Source organism: Hemitrygon akajei, chromosome 4, assembly GCF_048418815.1.
Source record: "Hemitrygon akajei chromosome 4, sHemAka1.3, whole genome shotgun sequence".
In the NCBI taxonomy this organism is placed as follows: Eukaryota; Metazoa; Chordata; class Chondrichthyes; order Myliobatiformes; family Dasyatidae; genus Hemitrygon; species Hemitrygon akajei.
Window position 1 is genome coordinate 48,403,021 of NC_133127.1, and position 14,338 is coordinate 48,417,358.

Sequence of the window (14,338 nt, forward strand, 5' to 3'; positions counted from 1 at the left end):
AGTGCACTGATATAAATATTAGAAGAGGTAGAAAAAATAAAAAAGTAAGTTACCACAAACAGTCTAACAGGAGGGGGTTATCACTTCCTCAACTATAGGTTGACTCATTGTAAAGCCTAATGGCCATAGGTAAGAATGATCTCATATAGAGCTCTTTGGAGCAGTGCAGTTGTCTTAGCCTGTTACTAAAAGTGCTCCTCTGTTCAGCCATGGTGGCATACAGAGGGTGAGAAACATTGTCCAGAATTGCCAGGATTTTCCATAGGGTCCTTTGTTCTACCAGACCCTCCACTGTGTCCAGTTTGACTTCTATAATAGAGTCAGTTTATTGAACCTGTTGGTATCATCCATGTTGATGCCATTTTCCTAGCTCACCACCACATAGAAGATTATACTGGCAGAACATGTAGGAGAGACCTGCATACTCCCAAGGACCTCAGTCTTCTCAGAAAGTGGAGGCAACTCTGGCACTTTTTGTACACAGCCTTTGTGTTGGTACTCCACTCAAACCTGTCATCCAGGTGCACTGCCAGATACTTGTAGGTCCTTGCCACATCCATGTCCTCACCCTCAATAGTAACATGAGCAGTGTAGGCTTAGTCTTCCTAAAGTCCATTACCATCTCCTTTGTCGTACTAATGTTGAGCTGCAGATGATTCAGCTTGTACCATTTGATAAAGTCCTCTACCAGAGCCCTATATTCATCCTCTCACCGTCCCTTTATACACCCAACTATTGCTAAGTGATCAGAGAATTTCTGCAGTTGATATGACTGTATCTAAAGTCTGACGTATACAGGGTAGTCAGGAAGGGGGCCAATACAGTCCCCTAAAAGTGCTGCTTTTAGCCATGTCTGACATGATCCTCACAGTGCTGCCCTGCTTATTTAAATGGGAGTAGGCTCTATTCATCAGTATCATCAACTCCAGTGTGCTCCTGGTGGGCAAAATGCAGGTGATCAAGAGCTGATCTGATCAGAGGTCTGAGATGAGCTAGGACCAGCCACTCTAGGGTATTCATGATGTGATGTTCATTTGCAATTCTTCATGAATTTAGTCCTCCATCCTAAGCGATAGGGACCATTATGTTGCATACTTTATTTTGTTGGATAGGTGGCATAAAATACTTTTGAATAGGACAAAGGGATACAAGAAAGTTAAAACAAAGGGTGAGGATTAACTGTATATCCTGCTTTGCTACGTATTAGTGTTATGATGAATCTGTGCTTCAACCTGATCCCCATGATCTCTGGTTCCTAATGTGTGTAAGATTTTTTGACTTAGACCTGGAATGCTTGAAGAGCTGAACATCCAAAGCTGTCTGATAGAGAATTCAATAGACAATAGACAGTAGGTGCAGGAGTAGGCCATTTGGCCCTTCTAGCCAGCACCGCCATTCACTGTGATCATGGTTGATCATATACAATCAGTACCCCGTTCCTGCCCTCTCCCCATATCCCTTGACCCCGCTATCTATAAGAGCTCTATCTAACTCTCTCTTGAAAACATCCAGAGACTTGCCCTCCACTGCCTTCTGGGGCAGAGCATTCCACATATCCTCATATCCTCCACTCTCTGTTCTAAATGGCCTACCCCTTATTCTTAAACTGTGGCCTCTAGTTCTGGACTCACCCATCAGCGGGAACATGCTTCCTGCCTCCAGCGTGTCCAATCCCTTAATAATCTTATATGCTTCAATCAGATCCCCTCTCATCCTTCTAAATTCCAGTGTATACAAGCCCAGTCGCTCCAATCTTTCAGCATATGACAGTCCCACCATTCCGGGAATTAACCTTGTGAACCTACGCTGCACTCCCTCAATAGCAAGAATGTCCTTCCTCAAATTTGGAGACCAAAACTGCACACAGTACTCCAGATGGCGTCTCACCAGGGCCCTGTACAGCTGCAGAAGGACCTCTTTACTCCTATACTCAATTCCTCTTGTTATAAAGGCCAACATGCCATTAGCTTTCTTCACTGCCTGCTGTACCTGCATGCTTGCTTGCATTGACTGATGTACAAGAACAGCTAGATCTCGTTGTACTTCCCCTTTTCCTAACTTGACTCCTTTTAGATAGTAATCTGCCTTCCTGTTCTTGCCACCAAAGTGGATAACCTCACATTTATCCACAACCCTGCATTCTCATAACATCCTCCTGACATTTCACATTGCCCCCCAGCTTTGTGTCATTGGCAAATTTGCTAATGTTACTTTTAATCCCTTCATCTAAATCATTAATGTATATTGTAAACAGCTGCCGTCCCAGTACCGAACCTTGTGGTACCCCAATGGTCACAGCCTGCCATTCCGAAAGGGACCCGTTAGTCGCTACTTTTTGTTTCCTGTCAGCCAGCCAATTTTCAATCCATGTCAGTACTCTGCCCCCAAAACCATATGCCCTAATTTTGCCCACTAATCTCCTATATGGGACTTTATCAAAAGCTTTCTGTAAATCCAGGTACACTACATCCACTGGCTCTCCCTTGTCCATTTTCATAGATACATCCTCAAAAAAACTCCAAAAGATTAGTCAAGCATGATTTTCCCTTCTTAAATCCATGCTGACTCGGACTGATCCTTCTACTGCTATCCAAATGTGTCGTAATTTCCTCTTTTATAATTGACTCCAGCATCTTTCCCACTACTGACGTCAGGCTAACCAGTCTATAATTCCGTTTTCTCTCTCCCTCCTTTCTTGAAAAGCGGGACAACATTAGCAATCCTTCAATCTGCAGGAACTGATCCTGAATCTATAGAACATTGGAAAATGATTACCAATGCGTCCACGATTTCTAGAGCCACCTCCTTAAGTACCCTGGGATGCAGACCATCTGGTCCCGGGGACTTATCAGCTTTCAGACCCAACAGTCTATCCAACACCGTTTCTTGCCTAATATAAATTTCATTCGGTTCATCCATTACCCTAGTTCCTTTGGCCACTGTTACATCTGGGAGATTGTTTATGTCTTTGCTAGTGAAGACAGATCCAAAGTACCTGTTCAACTCATCTGCCATTTCCTTGTTCCCCATAATAAATTCACCCGTTTCTGTCTTCAATGGCCCAATTTTGGTCTTAACTATTTTTTTTGCTTTTCACATACCTAAAGAAGCTTTTACTATCCTCCTTTATATTCTTGGCTAGTTTACCTTCGTACCTCATTTTTTCTCCGTGTATTGCCTTTTTTGTTATCTTCTGTTGCTCTTTAAAAGCTTCCCAGTCCTCCGGCTTCTCACTCATCTTTGCTATGTTATACTTCTCTTTTATTTTTATACTGTCCTTTACTTCCCTCATCAGCCACGGCCGCCCCTTACTCCCCTTAGGATCTTTCTTCCTCTTTGGAATGAACCGATCCTGCATCTTCTGTATTATTCCCAGAAATACCTGCCATTGTTGTTCCACTGTCTTCCCTGCTAGGATATTGTTCCATTGAACTTTGGCCAGTTCCTCCCTCATAGCTCCATAGTTCCCTTTGTTCAACTGTAATACTGACACATCCGATTTTCCCTTCTCCTTCTCAAATTGTAGGTTAAAACATATCATATTATGGTCACTACCTCCTAATGGCTCCTTTACCTCGAGGTCCCTGATCAAATCTGGTTCATTGTCGAATTCCAAAGATATACAACTTTAAAGGCTTTTTCCTATCTCTGTTCCAAAGTGGCGATTCCATATTCTGAAACAATACCCTATAGATCTAGGTTTTCTTGCCAATCCCTTGAAGAATCTTGTATATCTCAATAACAACTTCAGATGGGCCAGTGATGTTTTGTCTCTTGTCTTTGGTAAACTCCCTACATCCCAAGAATTTACTTGGCAGGTCTACAGGCAGTCCCTGAGTTACGCATGAGTTCCATTCCTGAGTCCGTATTTAAGTCGGATTTGTATGTAAATTGGAACAAGTACATCCGGTGTTATTTAGCGTCAGTTAGTCAAACGTTTGTCTTAGTATATAGTATATATTTTATCTTTCTATGCATACAAAACACTTAAGAAACATATGTATTCCAATAATTAAACCACTGCATTGCTTAGTAATAATTGTAGCTTTCATCGGGGCAGGGCTTTTCACATGTTCCATTATTCTCACACTATCTGTTATCCTTTAAAATTGTTCCAATCGTTGACTGACTGTAGCCTAAGGCTTTTCTAATGACCAATCGCGTTTCACCTCTTTCCAAACGCTTTATTATTTCCACTTTATTTTCAATCGCGATCGCTTCCTGTCAGTGGAACAGAAACACTGCGGGTGTCGGGTCCCGACCTCCGCTGGCTCCCGACCTCCGCCGGCTCCCAAGGTCTGCTGGGTCTTAAGGACCACCGCACACCGTCAACGGAACAGAAACACTGTGGGCAGCGGGTCCTGAGGTCCGTTGGGTCCTAACGACCATCGCACTGAGACAGGCTGAATGGGACAAGTGGGGGCTGTGCTGGGTTTGCGTATTTGATCATCCACAATATTCTGCGTGGGAATTTAAACTGGAGGTGGCAGTGTTTTTTTTTACGAGGTCGAGTTGCGAGCTTGACATCAACCAGGCACGGATGGTACGGGAGTCACTGGATCGACATCAACCTGGCACGGGAGTGGTCTGTCACTGGATCGAACTTGGAAACCTCCATTCTCCAGCCCGGCGCTGATCTCACTGTGCTACCAGCTGACTGGAACAGTGGGGGGGGGGGGAGGGGGGGGGTACGGGGTCAGGGTGAATCTTACTAAGAAAATTTTAAGCCAAATACAAAGTTAAACACTCAACACAGTGTCAACGGCAATGACTTAAAATGGCTGATGGCGTCGGGATCCGACTTAAAGTGGCGGACGGTGTTCTCCTTCCTCGTTTCGTAAGTACGAGTTGTCCGTAAGTCGGACGTTCGTAACTCGGGGACTACCTGTATAGTATGCTGCACTGACTAGAGGGCAGAAGTATTCTTGAGATATAGAGCAAACATTTACAGTTGGCCCTCCTTATCCACAGGGGATTGGTTCCAGGACCCCCCATGAATACCAAAAAACACAGATGCTCAGGTCCCTTATTTAACCTGTCTCAGTGCGGTGGACTTTAGGACCTGGCCGGGCTCAGGACCCGCCACCCACAGTGTTTCTGTTCCGTTGACGGAAAACGATCCCGATTGAAAATAAAGTGGAAATAATAAAGCGATTGGAAAGAGGTGAAACACCATCAGTCATTTGAAAAGCGTCAGGCTACAGTCAGTCAACAATTGGAACAATTTTAATGGATAAAGTGAGAATGATGCAACATGTGAAAGACCCTGCCCCGATGAAAGCTACAATTATTACTAAGCAACACAGTGGTTTAATTATTGAAATACATATGCTTCTTAAGTGTTTTATATGCATAGAAAGGTAAAATATATACTGTATACTACGACAAACATTTGACTAACTGATGCTAAATAATACCGTATGTACCTGTTCTGACTTATAATATCTAATACAAAGTAAATGCTATGTAAACAGTTGTTACACTGTATTATTTAGGGAATAATGACAAGAAAAAAAAATCTGTACACGCTCAAACAACGAGTGCTGGAGAGAGAACTTACGTTTTTTCCGTTCCCGAGACGCGGTTGGTTGAATCCGCGCATGCGAAAGCCATGGATAAGGAGGGCTGATTGTATTTCTCACCAAGGTCCTGTATAATCTTAATAGTTATTTTTTTTGTGCTCCAATTACCCTTCCTAATTACCTACTGGACCAACATGCTTACTCCATATTGTGGACCAACATACTGACATACCATGATCCTCTGTACACCCCAGCAAGTTTTTCCTTTTTAAAAATATTCTGTATTTCTTCATTCCAGAGTTCATAACCTCACCATTCATCACATAATTCTCCACTTGCCACTCTTGCCCATTGGCTTAATCTTTTTACTTCCTTTTGTAGACTTTTTCTGTGTCCTACTAGCAGTTAATGTTCCAGGGTTTTCTGATTTGACATTTTTTATCCTCTTCCTTCATAGTTAAGTATTTCTAACATATTTTTGACACCCACTACTCATGAATAAAGGACAAATGGGGCAGGTGCCAGACATCTGTTGTCTGTAGAACTCCATCGCAGCATAAGTTAGCACCTTTAGGAGATTAAGGGAATGTAATTTTACAGTTCATTTGGAAATTTTCATTTACTGTGTAGTTTGAGAAACCAATTACTTTTTTTAAAATTGAACAGGTTATGGTAAGAGCTTATGCTACCAATTCCCAGCTGTCTACACAGGAGGTGTTACAATAGTCATTTCACCCTTGATATCTTTGATGGAGGATCAAGTATTACAATTAAAGTAAGTTTATTTAATTTCATTCTTTTTCTTTATTGTCCCTTGCTCTATTGTTGGAATTTTTGCTGGGTTGAAGTTCTTGATTACTGGATGCATTTGGCTGAATTATTTATGTCTGAGACCAAGAACTGATTTTCAGCAAATTATTTACCTACCACAGGCATTTCCTTATCACTTCTTCACTTTATTTTCAAATGTGAATATTGCCAGCTAATGTCATCATTGATGACAGTTGGTAAGACTTTCACTATTTTTTTCTTTCCTAATGCAGGAAACTGCCATTCTAGTGAAATTCAAAGTTCAAAGTACATTTATTATCCAAGTATGTGTATAGTATACAACTTTAAGATTTGTCTTCTTGCAGTCAGCCACAAAACAAAGGAACACAATAGAATTCGTTCAAAGAAAAACTCCACACAAGACCATTAAATACCCGAAGTGTAAAAAAAGGACAAATTGTGCAAACAATAAAAAGTAAACAAATAGCATTAACCTCAGAGTCTCCAAAAGTGAGTCCTCAGTGGTGAAGTGCCCTGTTCAAATCGCGCAAATAGTAAAAAAAAACAAAAAACACGAGGAACGTGAACTGTAGAGTCCCTAAAGTGAGTCCACAATCGTGGAGTGCATTCAGTGCTGCAGCAAGCTCATCCAGCTGCTCCCAAATCCAGCAGCATGGGACCCAAGTCTCCTGCACCTTCCACCTGCTGACAGCAGAAAGAGACTGGTCAAGCACAGGCAAATGGCACTGAACACCTGTTTGTTTCCTGCTCTTGTTCTCAACCATTTTAATCTTGCTTGACACTTTAATTGGCACAGAGTAACAGAGCAGACCATGGGATTAGGATTTGACACAAAATCTCATCCATGCCAAATGCACCAGGAGATCGCAGAAAACGTAGATAGTTCAGACAGCCAATGAATATATTCTTGAGGAAATTAGACTGCAATCAGTCGCAGTTCAGAAGTATATTTAGAAGAAGTGTATTCAATAGATTTTTAAGCCATCTTGCAAGATGTTGCTGTTGGTCTCTGGTGCCATTTTGCCAAATTTAGCTACTTCTACTTCAGTGAGCCTAATGGTATTGAATGGAGGTAGAGCAAAAGATTTTTCAAATAAAGGTCTGTTATATTGACAGGAATGGAAAGTTCAGTGGGTGTTACCCCAATGTCTCCTGAGAAAGGTAATGATAAAAGGGATAAAACCAAGGCCAATATGCAGTAAATTCTTCCTCCAACCCCCTTTAAAGTTCACACCTGTCAGAAGATCACATGGAATATGTGCATTTTTTAGAGATGCAAATTCTAAATGACGCTATTTTTTCCTCAGCCAAGAATTAGCCAAAGTCTCTTTTGAAAGTTTGAGGAGAGTTGATGAATACCCTAGCAGCTGGCAGTATATTCCAATGGCAATCTGTTCTGGACAAAGAAAAGGCAGTCAGTAGTCAGTCTGTTCCTATCTTTGAATAGTTTAAGTGTATATTCCCTTGGTCTTTTGGTCTACACTATGCCATAGTATCTTTTTTATGCCTTTATTTGCTGCTCAAGTGAATGGGCCAGTTCTGTTCTGAATAACCAAGGTTCTTTAAGTTTGGAATTATTGCTGTGGCACTCCTCTCATGCTTTTCTGCGTTCACCAGATTGCTGACTGTTTGAAGGGACTTGAAGATATTGTGTAACTATATTGATTTTCTAATGACTCGATTTATGATTTAGTTGCCTGTATTGATTTTGCAAACTGTACTTTCTTACTTTTTTGGATTATGAGAAACGGTGCTTTGATAGAAGTGAAGGTTAAGAATAGATGAATCAGTTGAATGAATGTATTAGGAATTTCCAGTCCTGTGATAAGGTGCTGCGCAAGATTATAAAGTAAGAGTATGTTGTATTGCGGATAATAAACTGGCGCAGTCTCTGTATTAGTTGATGTAGAGAAAACAGAATGCGAATAAATAAGTAATTTTCAGTGCTGTAGAACTGAGAACTGCTGGTGAACACTGTGAGGGTCATGTTTTTTGACTTCTCCAGTGCATTCAACACGATCCGCCCTGCCCTGCTGGGTGAGAAGCTGACAGTGATGCAGGTGGATGCTTCCCTGGTGTCATGAATTATTGATTACCTGACTGGCAGACCACAGTATGTGCGGTTGCAACACTGTGTGTCAGACAGAGTGGTCAGGAGCACTAGGGCTCCACAGGGGACTGTCCTGTCTCCCTTTCTCTTCACCATCTACACCTCAGACTTCAACTACTGCACGGAGTCTTGCCATCTTCAGAAGTTTTCTGATGACTCTGCCATAGTTGGATGCATCAGGAAGGGAGATGAGGCTGAGTACAGGGCTACGGTGGGTAATTTTGTCATATGGTGTGAGCAGAATCAACTGCAGCTTAATGTGAAAAAGACTAAGGAGCTGGTGGTGGACCTGAGGAGGGCCAAGGCACCGGTGACCCCTTTTTCCATCCAAAAGGTCAGTGTGGACATGGTGGAGGATTACAAGTATCTGGGGATACGAATTGACAAAAAACTGGACTGGTCAAAGAACACTGAGGCTGTCTACAAGAAGGGTCAGAGCTGTCTCTACTTCCTGAGGAGACTGAGGTCCTTTGACATCAGCCGGACGATGCTGAGGATGTTCTACGAGTCTGTGGTAGCCAGTGCTATCATGTTTGCTGTTGTGTGCTGGGGCAGCAGGCTGAGGGTAGCAGACACCAACAGAATCAACAAACTCATTCGCAAGGCCAGTGATGTTGTGGGGGTGGAACTGGACTCTCTGACGGTGGTGTCTGAAAAGAGGATGCTGTCCAAGTTGCACACCATCTTGGACAATGACTCCCATCCACTCCATAATGTACTGGTTAGGCACAGGAGTACATTCAGCCAGAGACTCATTCCACCAAGATGCAACACTGAGCGTCATAGGAAGTCATTCCTGCCTGTGGCCATCAAACTTTACAACTCCTCCCTCGGAGTGTCAGACACTCTGAGCCAATAGGCTGGTCCTGGACTTATTTCCACTTGGCATAATTTACTTATTATTATTTAATTATTTCTGGTTTTATTTTGTTATATTTCTACTCTATTCTTGGTTGGTACAACTGTAATGAAACCCAATTTCCCTCGGGATCAATAAAGTATGCCTGTCTGTCTGATGTTGGGGACCCATCTGTTCACAATCTTTATCAATAATTTGGTTGAAGATATGAAGTGTAATGTAGCAAGATTTGCTGAAAACTATGTGGCAGTGTCGGCTGTGTAGGGGTTGCAGAGAGACTTAATGGAGATGGTCACAAGCTAACTAAATAATTAAGGATCATAAATTTGAGGTCACCCACTTCAGTAGTAAAATTACAAAGTGGATTATTTTTTAAATGAAAAATGACTGGGAAGTATTGCTATGTCCCTAAACATAATCACTGAAAGTTCATAAACTAATTAAGAAGCAAATGTTTATATCAAGGGAACTTGGATGTAAGGTTAGAGAATAAATACTCCAATTAAAAGAGACATGGTGAGATGACATCTGGAATGTGGTGAAATAAATGGAAATTGCTTAGCTAATCAGGCATCTATGGAGAGAGAACAACTGTTAAAGTTTCAACTTTATGACTTCTCAAGATTAAAGTTGAAGTTATCAAGTTTACATTGAAACATACAGTGAAATACGTCATTTTCATTAACAACCAACACACTTGAGGGTGTGCTGGGGCGGCCCGCAAGTGTTGCGACACATTCTGGCACCAACATAGCATCCATCATCATCACTGAGATGTGGCTGCAAGAAGGCCATAGCTGGGGGCTTACCATCAAAGGATATACTTTGTATTGAAAGGACAGGCAGGAAGGCCTAGGCGGTGTTGTGGTTCTGTTGGTAAGAGATGGAATTGCACCTTTAGAAAGAGGTAGCATAGGGTCAGAGAATGTTGAATCATTGTTGGTGGAGTAAGAAACTGCAAGGGTAAAAAAAAACATTATGGCAATCATATATAGGCCTCCAAGTAGTAGCCAAGATGTGGGGTTGAGATTACAAAGGGAGCTGGAAAAGGCATGTAATAAGGGTAATGACACAATTGTAATGGGGGACTTCAATATGCAAGGGGATTAGGAAAATCAGTTTGGTGTCAGATCGCAAGATAACAATAGTGTGGACTATTATCTAAATGGGGTGAAGGTTCAAACATCAGAGTTACAGAGGGACTTGGGAGTCCTTGTGCAAGACTCCCAGAAGGTTAATCTACAGGTTGAGTCTGTGGTAAAGGAGGCAAGGGCAATGTTGACACTTATTTCAAGCAAAATAGGATACAAAAGCAAGGAGATGATGCTGAGCCTTTATAAGATAATAGTCAGCCCACACTTGGAGTACAGGTAGTCCCCGAGTTATGAACGTCCGACTTACGGACAACTTGTACTTATGAACCAAGGGAGGAGAACACCGTCCGCTATTTTAAGTCGGATTGCAAACCCGTCCGCCATTTTAAGTTGGATTGTGATGCCGTCTGCCATTTTAAGTCGTTGCCGTTGACACTGTGTTGAGTGTTTAACTTTGTAGTTGGCTTAAATTTTCTTAGCAAGATTCACCCTGACCTCTCCCCCCCCCCCCCCCCCCCATTCCGGTTGGCTGGTGGCGCAGTGAGATCAGCGCCTGGCTGGAGAATGGAAGTTCTCGAGTTTGATTTAGTGACAGACCGCTCCTGTGCCGGGTTGATGTCGATCCAGTGACTCCCGTACCATCCGTGCCTGGTTGATGTCGAGCTCACTACTCGACCTCGTAAAAAAAAAAACACTGCCTCCTCCAGTTTAAATTCCCACGCAGAATATTGTGGATGATCAAATACCCAAACCCAGCACAGCCCCCACTTGTCCCATTTAGCCTGTCTTAGTGGGGTGCAGTTTAGCACCGGGGGAAATCAGTGCTGTGGTCCTTAGGACCCAGTGGACCTCGGGAGCCTGCTTAGATTGGGACCCGCCGCCCGCAGTGTTTCTGTTCCGTTGACGGGAAGCAATACCGATTGAAAATAAAGTGGAAATAATAAACCGTTTGGAAAGAGGTGAAACACCATCGGTCATTGGAAAAGCATTAGGCTACACTGGTCAACGATCGGAACAATTTTAAAGTGAGAATAACGGAGCATGTGAAAGGCCCTGCCCCGATGAAAGCTACAATTATTACTAAGCAATGCAGTGATTTAATTATTGGAATGCATACGTTTCTTAAGTGTTTTATATGCATAGAAAGGTAAAATATATTGTAGCGGTGTGCTACACGCAGCGCTGAAATAACAACACGGAGTCGATAAACTGCAGCCAAAGAATAAGTTTATTTCAAATTCACAGTCTTGCTTTAAAGCCTGTCTCCCCCACCCGATACCTCGAGAGGCAAGTACTGAAACCCCTTGAGGCTATCTTCCTTTGTGCCTGCGCTCTGGCTAATTTTCAGCCGGTTCGAGTGTGCTGGTAATTGGGTCACCACATAACCCCCCCCCCAGAACCGGCGGTACACCCCCCAATGTCCACAGTCTGGGCCGGGCCCTGTTTGGGAGGTCGGCCTCTGTGCCGTGGTGCCGGAAACTCGACCGGTTGCGCCAAGTCCACATGGGCCGGTTTGAGTCGGTCCACCGTGAAAATCTCCTCTCTCCCCCCAACGTCCAGCACGAACGTGGACCCGTCGTTTCTGATCACCGTAAACGGCCCCTCGTAGGGCCGTTGCAGCTGTGGCCGATGCCCGCCCCGTCGTACAAACACAAACTTACAGTTCTGCAGGTCTTTGGGTACGCAGGTCGGGTGCTGCCCATGCTGCGAAGTGGGTATGGGGGCCAGGGCACTGAGCCTCTCACGTAGTCTGCCCAGGACTGCTGCGGGTTCTTCCTCTCGCCCCCTTGGGGCTGGTATGAACTCCCCGGGAACGCCCAGGGGTGCGCCGTACACCAACTCGGCCGACGAAGCGTGCAGATCGTCTTTGGGCGCCGTGCGGATGCCGAGTAGGACCCAGGGAAGCTCGTCCGCCCAGTTAGCTCCTCGCAGGCGTGCCATGAGAGCCGACTTCAGGTGACGGTGGAAACGCTCCACCAGGCTGTTCGACTGTGGGTGGTAGACAGTGGTGTGGTGCAGCTGAGTCCCCAACAGGCTGGCCATCGCTGACCACAGGCTGGAGGTGAACTGGGCACCTCTGTCGGAGGTAATGTGGGCCGGTACACCAAAGCGGGACATCCAGGTGGCGATCAGTGCCCGGGCGCAAGATTCAGAGGTGGTGTCGGTGAGTGGGACCGCCTCTGGCCATCTTGTGAACCGGTCCACGATAGTGAGGAGGTGCCGTGCCCCGCGCGACACTGGCAGGGGGCCCACGATATCCACATGAATATAGTCGAAACGCCGGTGGGTGGGGTGGAACTGCTGCGGCGGGGCCTTGGTGTGTCGCTGCACCTTGGCCGTCTGGCAGTGCATGCACGTTCTGGCCCAGTCACCAATTGTAGCGGTGTGCTACACGCAGCGCTGAAATAATGACACGGAGTCGATAAACTGCAGCCAAAGAATAAGTTTATTTCAAATTCACAGTCTTGCTTTAAAGCCTGTCTCCCCCACCCGATACCTCGAGAGGCACGTACTGAAACCCCTTGAGGCTATCTTCCTTTGACGCTAAATAATACTGGGTGTACTTGTTCCAACTTACGTATAAATCCGATTTAAAGACGAACTCAGGAATGGAACTCTTATGTAACCTGGGGACTGCCTGTATTGTCAACAGTTTTGGGCCCCATATGTCAGAAAGGATGTGTTGTCATTGGAGAGATTCCAGAGGAGGTTCACGAGGATGATTCCGTGAATGACGGAGTTAACATATGAGGAGCATTTGGCAGCTTTGGACCTGTACTCACTGGAATTCAGAAGAATGTGTGGGGTTGTGATTGAAACCTACCGAATGTTGAAAGGGCTAGATAGGGTGGATGTGGCGAGGATGTTTCCTGTGGTGGGGGTATCCAGAACTAGAAGGCACAACACCAAAATTAAGGGATGACCTTTTAGAACAGAGGTAAGGAGGAATTTTTTTAGCCAGAGAGTAGTGAATCTGGAATGCTCTGCTATAGATTGTGGTATGGAATGCTCTGCTATAGATTGTGGTAGAGGCCAAGTTTGTGGGTATACTTAAGGCAGAAGTTGATGGTTTCCTGATTGGTAAGGGCATCAAAGGATATGGTAAGAAGGCAGGTGTATGGGATTGAGTGGGATTTGGGATTAACCATGATGGAATGGGGGAGCAGACTTAATGGCCTACTTCTGCTCCTATGTCTTATGGTCTTATCCCAGGATGCTCAACAGAACGACACTGCACACAGCAAGCAACAAAACAACAACAGCAAAACAAGCCCCTTTCCTCCCTTCCACCCACAAACTTATACAGTCCTCCAGACTGTCTTCAGCCTCAGCCTCTAGTGGACTCCGACTATTCAGACTTTTGTCTGAATTGGAAAAAAATTTAAAAAGCATTTATGTTCTAACTGGCAGAAAAGGTAGGCATGTGAAGACAAAACCTGTGAAGGCTGGAGATGGGAAGAAAAGGTAGCTTGTTATGGCAACCAAATTGTCTGATAGAAGAAATGTATAGAGATATAAGTAATAGAAAATTAAACTGTACTGAAGCTGAAGCCCCACTAATTAGGCAAATGGCATCAAGAAGGCTGCATGTCACAAAGTATGCTTATTGTATACCATGTTGTCGCCTGCTACAGTAACTCAGCAAGACGGTGTCAGAAGTGTGCATGACAAAACAGAAGCGTGGTAAGCGCACTAGTATTTGTGGCCATTTCTGTTGATTCTGCTTTCAAATGTTCAATCGCTAGGAAATAAACTAAATTACCGGCTGAATCAGCATGAGATGAAAAACTGCTGAGCACTCATCCTGATGGCAGCATGACTGCAGAATAGCAGCTCTGAAGTGGTCATCCATCTAGAGGGTTTTATCTCTTTTTACACTGACAGAATTACTGTGACCTCTGGTAAGACCTATGGAGGAGGATTGTATATTTATGTTAATAAGAACTGGTGTGTGTGTACT

At 44.1% G+C, this 14,338-nt stretch overlaps 1 protein-coding gene across 3 annotated transcripts in view; it reads left to right on the plus strand.

Annotated features, from left to right (window-relative positions):
• The window catches only part of wrn (WRN RecQ like helicase), a 141,496-nt gene that overhangs the window by 50,997 nt on the left and 76,161 nt on the right, over window positions 1-14,338 (plus strand). For all 3 annotated transcript variants that reach the window (XM_073042519.1, XM_073042520.1, XM_073042521.1), the window contains exon 14: window positions 6,189-6,297. In XM_073042519.1, the coding sequence (XP_072898620.1) occupies window positions 6,189-6,297 (109 nt within the window). The remainder of the gene's footprint in view (window positions 1-6,188; window positions 6,298-14,338) is intronic.